This window comes from Rhineura floridana, chromosome 10 (assembly GCF_030035675.1).
Source record: "Rhineura floridana isolate rRhiFlo1 chromosome 10, rRhiFlo1.hap2, whole genome shotgun sequence".
Lineage (NCBI taxonomy): Eukaryota > Metazoa > Chordata > Lepidosauria > Squamata > Rhineuridae > Rhineura > Rhineura floridana.
The window spans coordinates 47,546,220-47,559,517 of NC_084489.1; the positions used below are offsets into that span (position 1 = coordinate 47,546,220).

Here is a 13,298-nt window from a genome sequence, read left to right on the forward strand (position 1 = left end):
TTCACATCCTAATATTTTAACTAATTTAATTTTAATATTTATTATCTGTGTTTAATTATGTTCGATTTATGCTATAATGAATCTATTTTAAAGTTGTTTAACATATGGTTTTAATTGTATATTGGTTGTTTGTCTGTTGTGCACCGCCCAGAGAGCTTCGGCTATGGGGCGGTATATAAATTTAATTAATAAAATAAATAAATAAATATGTTCACAGGATATGATACATTATGGCAAAAGAGTATTTACCATTAGAGAAGTGTATAGAGTTTCCTTTCATGATTGAGAAGTATTACATTAATACACACGCACAGTACAGATAATACCACTGGAAGGAACTGATGTTCACAATTGTAGCTGTTGTGGTAATGTCAGAATCAGTCAACACAATTTAAGTTGCATGAAAAAAATGGAAATGGACTGCCTTCAAGTTGATCCCAACTTATGGCTACCCTCTGAATAGGGTTTTCATGGTAAGCGGTATTCAGAAGGGGTTTACCATTGCCTCCCTCTGAGGCTAGTCCTCCCCAGCTGGCTAGGGCCTGCTCAGCTTGCCACAGCTGCACAAGCCAGCTTCCTTTCCTGGAACTGCCAGCTGGGGGGCAACTGGGCTCCTTGGGACTATGCAGCTTGCCAACGGCTGCACAGGTAGCAGGGCACGTAACTCCTCAGCCACTCAATGTGAGGGTGATCTTTAGCTGGCCTTTGACACCCAGGAGACACGAGCGGGCATTTGAACTCATAAACTCTGGACTCCCAGCCAGGCTGTCCTCCCCGCTGTGCTATACCAGCCTTTAAATTGCATACTGATGGGGGGAAATATAGCAATGTATTTGATTTGCCTCTTACTGATTGTATTATAAAAGGAAATTGCTAATCAGGTGCTTTCATTCTGGTGTTAGAGCAAACAGTAATAAGCTTTATTGTTTTCCATAAGGTGACCTCTTACAAGCTGTGCACATCTGTTATAAGAAAATACGATGCAGATGCACAGATCTTTTTGTTCTGCCTAACTGCAGACAAGTTTCAAAAAGTAATCTAACCACTCTGGGACAGTTGAAATCTCTATGCATATGAGCTATGATGGCCAGTATGTTGAGGGGTTTCGACTAACATCTAACATGGTATGTAAGACGAAATGTCAGCAAGGTGGGTCTGATGGTTTCTTACCTCCTGGAAATGAACAAAGTAGAATGGACAATTTTTGCAATCTCTAATGTGCTGCACCTAATGATAATCAGATCCTGTTACATAACCTGTATCTTTGGTTGAATTCTAATGCTATTTTATATTGTTTTGATTGATTATTGTATCTATTTTACTTTTATTGTGTATTTCTTTTCTATTAATATTAATGTTGTTTACCACTTTGGAGACATTTGGGATAAAAAGGATATAAATAAACCATACTATGAAATGCATTCTTCAGTGTTCAAATCTCTTTTGGTGTTTCAGTCAATATAGCTGTCATGGGATGGGGGGAGTAGAGTCAAAGGTAATTGGGCAAGAAGTGGCCAATCACTCCCATGAGTACCGTGCTTAGTCCATACAAACTGTGTCTTAACCACACCAGGAAGAATAGCTTGGTGTAAGCGGTTGATCTACATTGGTGCTTCCCAAACTTTTCTTCCCATGAACCACTTGAAAATTTCTGATGGTCTTGGTGGACCACCTAATGATTTTTCTGCTTGTCGTATCAATTGTAATGCACAACATTAGAATTCTGTGGCATGGCCAGCACCAGTATGACCGGGCCCTTGAACACCAGCCTGCCCCAGGCCCGCAACACTGTACGCCCCAACACCCCCTTCTGATATAGGCGGTGCAGAGCTTAAATAGGCCCACTCATCCTACCTACCTCCCACATCAATGTGTATGCCTACCATCACCCAAGATGGTGCTGGGGGCATCAACCCCTTAGGGATGCCCTGCCACCATCTTGGGTGATGGTAGGCATTTGTGCACAGCACGCAGGGTGTGCACACTGACGCACTAACATGCCTGTATGGGAGGATGCCTAGGAGTTCACAATCTCCGGGAAAATAAACTCCATGAATATGCCATTATGCCAAAACAAATTACATTATGATAAGAGAAGGAAGACAACAATGTAATTAGACTGTTCAGAATTTAAAAGCATTTAATTATTGGCAGTTTAAGATTCATACATCTACAAATCTATCTCATGTTTAATTTATTGTAAAAAATACACCATTTAAAAACTTCATGGTCATTGTCATTACTTATCACTTTTTTGTAATGTATATGCTTATTTAATATATATACTTCCAAAATAAATCAATGTATCAAAGTATAACTTAGCACACTGATGCCCAGGTCCAGGAAAGAAGAGCTGTATGAGGAAGCAGGTTTCTACATTTGATTTGCTTGCTGGATAAAGAGGCACACATATATTGTGATTTGGATATACATCCAGATGTGCCTCCAAACAACAGTACAAATCCATTGTGATCCTCATTCACGCTGCAGGGTGTGGAATTCATTTGCCCATCCATTTCCCTAAGCTACTTAATGGGAACTATTTGACAAAAAGTATTCCTATATCATGCAGCCATCTTATTCACTTTTTGTCTCTGTTTACATGTCACACTGTGGGCTACATTATGCAGATTGATCTGGAGAGGAGATGGGGGGAAGGTGGTCCTAAAATGTGGATGGTATCTTTGGCAGGCTGCAAATCTTCACATAGTCCTGCAATCATGTGAAGAGAGTAATACACTCAACACAGATAACCAGGCTTTGTTGAAATGCGTTTAAAGACCACAGTCTTGGCATAGAAAGAAAACAAAAAGTAGTTTTCAGCAACAGGAACACAGCTCTTCATTCTGAACTGTGGTGAGAAGTATTTTCCTCTAGGCTGGGGCTCTTACCAGTTACATGGGCTAGGGGAAGAGCTTAAATATAGAGAACAGATAAACAGGTTCTGCTTAAGCTTTGGCTCATTTGGGTCAGTGAATTCCCAGAGCTTCATTAGACAAGTTCAGGGATTGTGTAGCTCCCTTACTCCCAAGGTTTGGGAGTTTCCCTGAGCTGTGCCCTATTGCAGCAGCTCAGGGACTGTACAGTTTTCCAGACCCTTAAGCTTTTGGAAGATGAGACAGCATTACAGTACTTGAATTAAAAATAGGTGACATTTTGAAGGGAAGTTGAACACTCATTGAAAAAAGCAGGTGTGTTATAACAATAACTAAAGTGAAAGCAACGCTAAGAAGACTGCACCGACATTATGAACCAAGTGAGAACTGTCAGAAACCAGACCAGCTTTTTCCAAATGCTCACTGAGAAGGCATAATTACTGAGCTAGGTCTCAGCCAAGCAGAGTAGAATTTGTGCATTGCTACCCCTAATAGAAACCTCAAGTACATAATGAGCCAAGACATACGCAGAATAGAATGCTGTGCAGAGGGAGTTCTGTTGATCCTTTTCAAACCAGAATTAAGCTTTGGATTTGGGGGAAGTATGATTTGCAATGGCAGCCAGAAACATTGCACAGAGGTATAGGACTTCCCTTCACACACTTGAACTGGAGAAGGGGCATGTCCAGTTGCATCTGGGAATATGCTGGCTATGTTTATAGAATGTGTGCATATCATTATGCCAGAGGTTGCCAATGTCGCACCTGCTGGTGCACATGTACCTGCAGAGATCTTCCCTGGTACCTACAGCGTCTCATTCCCCTTGCCGCTCTTCTCACTGAAATTAGGCTTGAAAGAAGCATACTACTGCAGCCAAAAGAATAGGTTGCTCTGCATATATGTGGTGCCTATGGCAGTTTCTCTGGTTTGCAAAAAGGATGGGAACCCCTGTGCTATACACACTCAGACACACACTAACATATATGGACCACAACAACAGCAGCAGCATATACACTGATTTGCAAACATATGCAGAAAGCTGCCAGAGAATGGCTGTCCTCTGATATCTATCCTGCAGTTGAGGCTTCTGTGGCTGTTCAGTTTTTCCATTTGTTGTAATCCCAGCCCAAGAACCAGCCTGTGAACGTTGGGGGTTCGTAACCTTGTTTCACAATAACAACTGGAGTCCCTTTATCTCTCCCAGAAGGATCAGTTTCAATGTAGCGTTTGGCTGAAACACATAAATATGCAAGATAGTAACCTCTTATTATGGTGGGGGCAGGGGGAAAGTACCTTGGATGTTGTAGCTCAAGCACAAATCACCATCCCCAATCCTAAACTCTCTTCTCCACTGACTTCAATGAAAAGGCTGCCCTGTGTGCACCTCTTTTCATATGCAAGTGTGGGGAGTATGCTTGTTTTCCCTGTTCTCTCCTCACTCCCCTGGCTCCAGTATGTCAGTTCAGTTTACTAGATCCCTGGAAACCACACCTATCCTGGCCCAGTCCTGATCCTTTGGCAGTCTACATGGTAGACCAGAGAAATCTAAAAGTCAATGCAAGTGGTTAAGTCCAGGCCAAGGGTAGCCCAATGTTTCATTTTCCTGACACCACCTCCTTCACTTTTAGTTCTACACCAGACTGGGAGCACAGAATCTTCTCATAATGGATACATGCACGAAATCCCTCCAGAAGTCTTGGCCATTTTTCTATTTCTGAGACTGCAATCTTATGCATACTTACTTGGGAATAAGCCCTATTGAACTCAGTGGGACTTACTTCCAAGTAATATGCATAAGTTTGCACTGTAAGTGTCTTACAGTACTATTCTAAACACTGTAATTGTAAGCTCCACTAATTAGGTGCTGAAGGATCACTCCAGCCCTTGAGCCCAAGGGCTCATTTAGACATTTTTCAAAATGCAGAAGTACACACAAAGGCCACCTTGCCTTGAACACCCAAATCAGCATTTTTTATTTTTCATATGAACTTTCACAACTTTTAAAATTAAAGTTTATAAGTTTCAGTTTTGAGCTGGATAATGGTTGCCATTTCTATTTAGTTTTGTGTTGTTAGCTTTTATTTCACTGTGTCTTATTTTAATCTTGTTTGTGAACCACTGAGAGCTTTGTTACAGAACCATGTAACCTAGCAAATAAATATGCAAAACAGATCCTGTTTACACAACTAATAAAGATCTCCGCCCTGTGTGAATTTTAATAATTAGCAAAATGCCCATCATTACATGGGGGATGCCTGGAGGGAGGGCTCATATATTGTCAACACCATTGGAGGATACAGTCTGTCTTTGTGTGCTCTTGCACAGATACACACAGCATACTCTTCACAATCCCCTATTAGGGTAGGCCAGGCCACCCATTGGGCTGGCTTGGACAATCATATCTCATCTTAAAAAGCCAAGATACAAATTAAGCCTTATAGATCTCCATACACCTTCTTGCTTTTCCTTTTGTGGAGGAAGCACTCAAACCATAAACTCTTCAATAAACTATAGTTTCCTAATTTTGTCCAAACTTAGGGTGGTATTCCACATTAGTCCAATTGAGGGTTGACCCACTGAATAGACATGACTCATGCAGATTAATTAATTTCAACAGGTCTACTCTGAGTAGGATTTAGTTGAATACAACCCAGTGATGAATAACTTTGGAACAAACCGTTATATAAAGCCAACTTTGAACCATCAGTTCACATCTTGGCTTGTTCTGAAGCCGTTAACTACAGTTTCGTGGTTCAGATAAGATGAAAAATTATAGTTAATGGAAGACTTCCTCATTTGTTCACTCACTTGTGCAAAGAGGATTCATGCAGAGGACACAAGGCTCATTCATATCTTGTCTTACTAAGCTGAGATATGGTTATCTGAATGTGCCCAATGTCTGGGGTGGTAAACAAGTTCGGTTTTCATTACAACAGTGCCCCCAAATGTTCCTTATAAAAGTGCATGACGCTCACTCAATATTTGGGACAGAGGGAAAGGGTGAATTGGGGGACACTGCTATGGTGGAAGCTAGATCTTTCCTCTGCCCCAGGTTATCTCAGTCACTTGAGTATCAACTCTGCTTCTAACTGCATAGACCTGTATCTTCATTACGAGCCCTGTCCTGAAGTTTCTTGCTTGCACTACACTCTGACAAAATCTTGGAAACTGGCTTTTACAGACAGAGATTCTGGTGATGAATTGTTTTGATGTGAAATGTTACCCTTTTCTTTGTACAATAGTACAGTTCTAAGTGGCTGTCACATACATGGCATATGAAGATGTTCATCAAATGATACAACAGAGTAAAACTTAAAAGCATGTTCACAAATGCATGGCAGTCACAAGCACACCAACTAAACCTACATTTCTTCAGGGTTTTGACAGGCATGTCAACAGGAAAAGCAGTGGCATGGCAACACATACATACATGAAAACATCCTACATGGGCAAAGGTGATCACTATGTCAAAAAGGTAATGTTGGAACAGGCTCAGAGTATTCAGAGTCAACCAGTGGTGGCTGGCACCCAGTGGGACTGGTAGGGCAGAAGATTGGGAGCCCAGCAGTAGATGGAGACAGAACCAATTATCTTCCTTGCTCAATTCTACAAGGACAACACTGAGACTATGGAGGAGACTGACAGCCAGCACCATCCTCTGGAGTGGTTTTAAGTAAGAGAGCAGGTAGACGGGGTCTGGCTGAGGACAGACTGAGTGCCCAATTAACTCAAATCTACCATCTTCCTCAGGGTTAACGATGAGCACGACAAGTATAGTTAGTTTGGGGGCGGGTCTTCTCTTTCAATCATCTACACATTTTTAGCATCAATTTTAATCAAAGCTTGGATGAACTGTTGGTTCCTTACCTGATTTAACTGATTCAGAGCGTTCAATTTCATTTGCATCTTTACCAATCCAGACAAATATCTAGACATGATGAAAAGACAGAGACCATTGCAATGGAGTGGTGTACATTTGAGGCAACTATGCAGATTGAACTCTACTAGTGACTGGCAAAGATATTAATGATTTCTAATTAATATTTAAAATTCAGTCCCATGTGCATTCAAAGTATGTTAAATGTGCTTTAAATGTATGGTGTGGACCATCCCTCAGGCATCTTTTAAAAACGCATTTGTGTTCCCCAGCCTTTGCTGGTGCTTGGTTTCGTAGCTCTGCCCTAGTTTTTCAGCTGCATTTTTCTTCTCTATTTTGATGCTTTGATTGTAATATTTTCATGCACTGCCTTGAAATTTGACACAGAAGGGAATGCAGAAATATTTTTAAATAAATAAATAATCTGTCATGAACCTGGAGTGGGGAGGGCAGAAATTGGTGAGATCCTATCTTGACTAAGCCACAAAATTATGAACTGGTTGTTCCATTTGCGGAGGTGCACCTGAACTGTGCACATGTTTTCACAGTGAAATAAACTCTCATGCTGCACTTCATATGTGAAGATACAAACAGCCAGTGTGGTGCAGTGGTTAGAATGTTGGACTAGGACCTGGAAGACCAGGGTTCAAATCCTGGCTCAGCCATGAAGATTGCTTGATGACCTTGGGCCAGTCGTAATCTCTCAGCCTCACCTACCTCACGGGTTATGGTGGGGATAAAAACGGAGAGTGAGGAGAACCATGTATGCTACCTTGAGCTCCTTGGAGGAAAGGTGGGATATAAATGTAATCATAAATTAATTAATTAAATAAGATGTATGTGTTCCCCTACTCCATGCCTCTATGCAGAAAAAAAAGTCACACTTGGTTTCTCATCACAGATGAGGGAGGGAAAATGTTTGAAAATGGGTAAAAAAAAAGATTGCTCCACTACACCAAAGAAAAGAAAAAATTAAAACCAGTCACATGCATACACAAATTTCATAAGTGTAAAAACAAACCCCAACCCAAAACACAGAGAAAATTGTGTCTCACTGAGGGATTAAAGTGTGCTGCAGTTCAGTATTTTTTTGCACTGTTTTGCTTGCAAGCAGGGCAGGGATGGGTGGATGTATACACTGAATAAATAAATGACAAAAGAGCTATAGAAGAATGACTGACAGCAGGGGAGTGGAATGAAGGATTGGGAATGCACTTGGAGTGAGTGACTGATAGAGTGTGCCAGCTGAGAAAGGAGAGTTGTGGAGAGTGTGGTTGTGAGGGACAGAGAGGAGGAAATGAGAAGAGGGAGATATTAAAACATACCTTTAAAAGAGTGGGGATAGCTGTTAAGAAACTGAAGATAATCAGTTACATTAGATGTATACAAATTATGTATATAAAGTCTACTTGTTCTGAATATTATATTCCTTAATTAAATATATGTTTATGTTCCACTGTCTGTGTTCTGGTCTTGGTGGATTCTCAGATAAAAATATCTCACTCCACATATTTGATGTGGATGTACTTAAGTCAGTATATAAAGGGAGAGTCCTACTGCTTTTTTAAGTCAGTAGATGATGGCAGCAGGCATTCTGAGGGAAGTCTGGATTCAGTGGAGTAGCTGAGATTGATTATAGGGAGAATCCAGACATGGGCCCTGGTGGGGGACCCTGGGAATGTTGTGTGTTTTATTTTTGGAGGGGCATCTTCAAAGTTCTCAGGGTCACTTTTGAGAAAGTGGTGTGAATGACTCATTCAGACAAAATGTTTTCATGGGAATTGCCCAACAGCCAAGCCAAATATTATGTAGAGATGCCAAATATTATGTTGAAATGGGCCACAAGAAAACCAAGCATCTACGATGTTCCTCTGACAAAAATATAGTACTACTGAGTCATATATTAAACAAATAAACTTAATTTCAACATTTGTTGCAACTGTATGCTTTTTAAAAGTTCCTGTCCCCATATTTCCTCCTTGCCCTCATTTTTATGGAATTATGCTCCCCATTCATTTCCTTCGCTGTACATTCCAATATTTTCTTACTTCATCCTTTAAACTGTTTACTCTACCACAATTCAGTTAGGCTGTGGCTACAATATGAGCCTAAAATGGGCTATACTAGTTCAGACTAGAAGTGGGGAGATGCCACTTTTGAATCTTTCACTAGGTAAAAACAAAAACACAGCTACTGGAAAACTAGTATTACAGAAAGAGAAGTTATAGTCCAGTCTTTTGCCTGCTGTGCTGATTTTCTAATTTCAGGGATCTTTAATGAGATCGGGATTTGAAAATATGATTCCTCCACCTGCAGTCTAAAGTGATGCAGTTCATTCTACCTCTTTCACATTCTACCACTTAATGCTATTACACATGTAAACCAGATCATACATATCTTTTGTCCCACATAACTCCATGAGTAAAATGTGTCTTACCTGATCCAAAGTATCTAACAGCATGACATCATCTTCAGCCAAATCATCCTGAGTGAATTCTCCAGGAACCTCCTCAATCTATAATAGATTTTTTTTTAAAAAAAGTTTTACTGCATACTTTCCCCTATACAAAATAGCATGGAGTAGTCTCAAATGTTCTTCTATGTATGAGTTAACTACCTTAACCCCAAGGTACTAAGGTTGAGCATCAGGTTATGTTATGAGTGACAGCAGCCATATAAAGTTGGAGAAGACAGGAGTCAAAATCAAAGGCAAAGATTGCAGGAGGCTGAAAGAGTGAAATCATAGCCCGGAGAGCAGTTGGAGACTGAGTCACAGTCAACATACAACAGTCAGGAGTTCAGGACAAGGCAGAACAAGAGAGAAGGCCAAAGAGTCATGGGCTAGATAGTAAATAAAAGAGTAATTTGAAGACCTGACAGTGTAACCAGGAGACATGGAAGGCACAAGTGGAACCCTGGCCAAATAGGACAGTGCCAATAATTTCTGTGATGCACAGGGCCTCTCCAGACGACCTGTTTATTGAACATTCATCCTGGTTTGTTTGCATAAAGCTTACATGGAGGTTGTCATGGGCCCAAAGGAGAATCTTTGGCAAGACTAGGAGAATGAAGAATGGGATGCAGATGTTGGGGATCGTGTTGGGGACATCCCGGGTGAGACACTTCCAGAACCCTCTGGCAGCTCCATGTCTAGTGAGGTTAATGCTGCCAGTTGTCCCCTCCCCCCACCTCTGACAACTGTGGAGGAATCCCAGACCTAGCCAATGAGCAAATAGAGCCAGGCCAGAGTGATTAGTTCAGAGGGAGAGCGAACAACCTCTCCAAGGTCATGCTGGCTAGAGAAAAGACATTTACAATTAGTCAGATTTCTTTCTGCTTATAGAAGGAGCTCCCATCTTGTAGCAGTAACTAGTGCAAGTAGGTGCCCGCCCACCTCTCTTATATTTAGTGGCTGGATGTGATAAGCTTGTTCCAACAATGTCTGCTGTTGCTACCACATGCCTAGTCTGTTCCTGTTCTGTATCCTGAATCTTGCCTTGAGTATGTGATGCTGTGTTCCTGTACTGACTTCTGGAATAAAGCTTCTTGTTGAAACCCAGTCTTTGAGTCCTGAGTCTGCTTCTCTAGTTGGGAGCCAGGAGAGAGGTTAGATTATATCTAGTCTATACTGAGCATTTGTTCTGATTTGTTTGCGGAGCAGTTACATTACAATGAGCATTCATCCTGATGTTCTGATGGGTCGTTTATGTGTTTTCCCATTAGTCATTTGTTCACCCAGACTTTTCAATGCATTTCCCTATCACTTTTCAAACCTCAAAAAGTGTAAGTTCTTTTTTAAAGCGGATTGATTGCACAAGAGGCAACAGAGTGCTTTAATTCACTTTAATTGTACAAATCCAAATTTAAGGTGTCCGCTTGATTCCCCTTCACAAAATAGTGAGCGTCTGGAGGCACCTATATTTCCACAAATCAAGAAATGTGGAGCACATCCATCTTGGCCAGTCAGAATCTAAGACTAGCCACAAGACGGGTGGCATGACACCTATGGATCCGTAGCAGTGCTTGCAATTTAGCTGCCAAGAAACCAGACAATGAATTCAAGACTGCCATTGATTTATTTTTTATAAGCAATGGACATATTGTACATCCACTGCAGAACTAGGTTCAGAAGGGATTTAAATAAAGAATAAAATGCAGTAAATCTGTTAGATTAACTAAACACCCGGTCACATTATTTATTTGTTTTTTAAAAACCAATTAGCAGATTCCCCTCCCCCCCCCAAGAGAAACGATTTTTGGTACAGAACATTGCGTTTTAGAAAATTAGGGCAGATGTGTGTGGGAATTTGCATTGCACCTGTTACTTGCTAATGAGTAAGCTGCCACTATTTGTCTAGATATAAAGCTACCAAATAGAGAAAATAGGATAGTCACTGTTCATTTCCCTCTCCCTTTAGATCTGGAGCAACCAGACTGCTGCAAAAGATACAATTAAACAAGATATTTCAGTCCTTCCCATTCAACTTTAAAAGAAAATGTAAGCCCTCCTACATAATTCCAAACCCACTGTGAAAATTAGGTGTTGCCGTCATCAAGCTGAGCTTTATTCAACTACATGTTCTGTCCCAAAGCTTCCTTTGTTTTTACAGAAAGGTGTCAAGTTACTAAGTTCAGATATGTTACGAACCAGTGGAGGTGGGTGGCTCTGATGTCAGTGGGGAGCTGCTTGAAAGTATGGACTAAAACCCAGAGCAGATTCACTACCCCAATGATATTGGAGCCACTAGTCTCCACTGTTAAGAACAACAAAATTCCACTCAGGACTAGCTCACCTGCCCTTTGGGGAAGGGCCATAGCTCAGTGATAGAGCATCTGCCTTGCATGTTGAAGGTCCTAAGCTCAATCCCCAGCATCTCCACTTAGGGCTCGGAGGGATTCCCTGTCTGAAACCCTGGACAGATGCTGCCAGTTAGTGTTGACAATACTGAGCTAGATGGAGCAACGGTCTGACTCAATATAAGGTAGCTTCCTATGTTCCTCCTTCACTTCTCTCCCATTGCTGCCATTTTTCTTTCCTCCCTTGCCACCCCCTCCACTTCTCACACCTTGTGCTCTCTCTCCCTGCACCCACTTACTTTTGTTTAACCACCAATATAGCAGCAACAGCAGCCTCTCTGCCTCCCCCATCTCTTCCTTGCCTCACTCTGAGAAAGGGTCAAGGGACTCCTTCCTTGGAGCAAGGCATTCTGGGTGAGATGGCCAAGAGAGTATCTGTACCACTGCTAGTCTGCCACCGCAGCTAGAAGTTCTGTTTAAACTAAGTTAAAAATTTGCAGTTACTTTAAAGAAACTTCAAATTTTTAACTAGGTTTAAGCAGAACTTGTTGCTCCACAGCAATGTGGTGGTAGCGCTCTCCCAGAATGTCTCACTCTGAGAAAGGACAGCCCCCTAGGCCCTTCTGCAGAGCAAAGTAGGGTGGAAGAGGAGGTGAAGCCCCTTCACAAGATTCCCATGCTATGGCAGTAGCAGGGCAGGCAGTGAGGCAAGCAAGCAGGTGATCCATTGATTCACCACTCCCTTGCGCCCACTGCCTGAGGCAACTGTCTCAGCTTGCCTCATCATAGCACTGGCCCTGATCCTACTTATTTTAAGTTTTGTTCTGATCATCCAGATCCTCTGTGTGGCCTAGACATTTATTAAAGTCCTCTTGTGTTGGTTCAGTTAATAGATATTATATTTGTTTATTCTGGGCTTGAAGACTCCGAATTTTTAAAGAACTCTGCTGTTTTCAGTTCTGTTGCATTTCTGCAGGAGTTTTCTATCTGACTATGAAATATACTCAAGGTAAAAGGAACAGTATCAGGCTTGTATTCAGAACTCTGGTATGCGTCAGCACATGGCACATCTAAAAGCCCCAAAGATTTTTGACTCTCTTTTGACAAAGGCATTGAATCACAATATATTATTTATAAATAAATAAATCCATCCATCCATCCTTCAGGTAGCTCAGTGGATGGGGAGGAAAACACTGGCCAGAAGGAAAGGAAAAGGAGAAGTATAAGAGAATTGAACCCCAGTATTCTTAATCAAACTAATGTCTGGTTAGATTTGATCAAGGGATTCTGCGTAAAAATGGCTAAGTGTTTGCTTGTAAGAAAAAAAGCTGAATTTTGCTGAAGTGCTGCTTCTAGGCTTTAAAGGAGAAGTGAGAAAAGACCAAGCACCCAAAATAAACTAGACAGCTGGCAAGAACCACAAGAACAGAGAAGTAGGGTTTCATGATGACTACAAGAACAGGGAACACCCACACATGTAGGGATGATCTCAGGGAGAGGTCCTGGTGACACGTGTATTTGTACTGTACCAATAAGATAGCTAGAAGTTCACTTCACTGGTCATGTTACAGTAGGTTTCGCAAAGGCAATTGGAAAGGATATTTAATGAAGTGCAGGGGAAATAACTGGGGTCTTCTCTTCGGAATATGAGAGGTCACACCTCCAGGGGTGCAAACTGTCTTCACATGGGGTTCCATCATTCTAAGATGCTCTGGATTGTCTGAGTATCTATATTGATCTAGTGCTGG

The 13,298-nt window shown here is 41.4% G+C and overlaps 1 protein-coding gene across 1 annotated transcript in view; it reads right to left on the reverse strand.

Moving 5' to 3' along the window:
* Positions 1-3,882: 3,882 nt before the first annotated feature.
* The window catches only part of SCIN (scinderin), a 78,333-nt gene continuing 68,917 nt past the window's right edge, over positions 3,883-13,298 (reverse strand). Inside the window, exons 14-16 of the mRNA XM_061586050.1 lie at positions 9,191-9,268; positions 6,744-6,804; positions 3,883-4,107 (exon numbers count right to left, since the gene is read on the reverse strand). Coding sequence (XP_061442034.1) covers positions 3,974-4,107; positions 6,744-6,804; positions 9,191-9,268 — 273 coding nt within the window. The 3' untranslated portion in view covers positions 3,883-3,973. The remainder of the gene's footprint in view (positions 4,108-6,743; positions 6,805-9,190; positions 9,269-13,298) is intronic.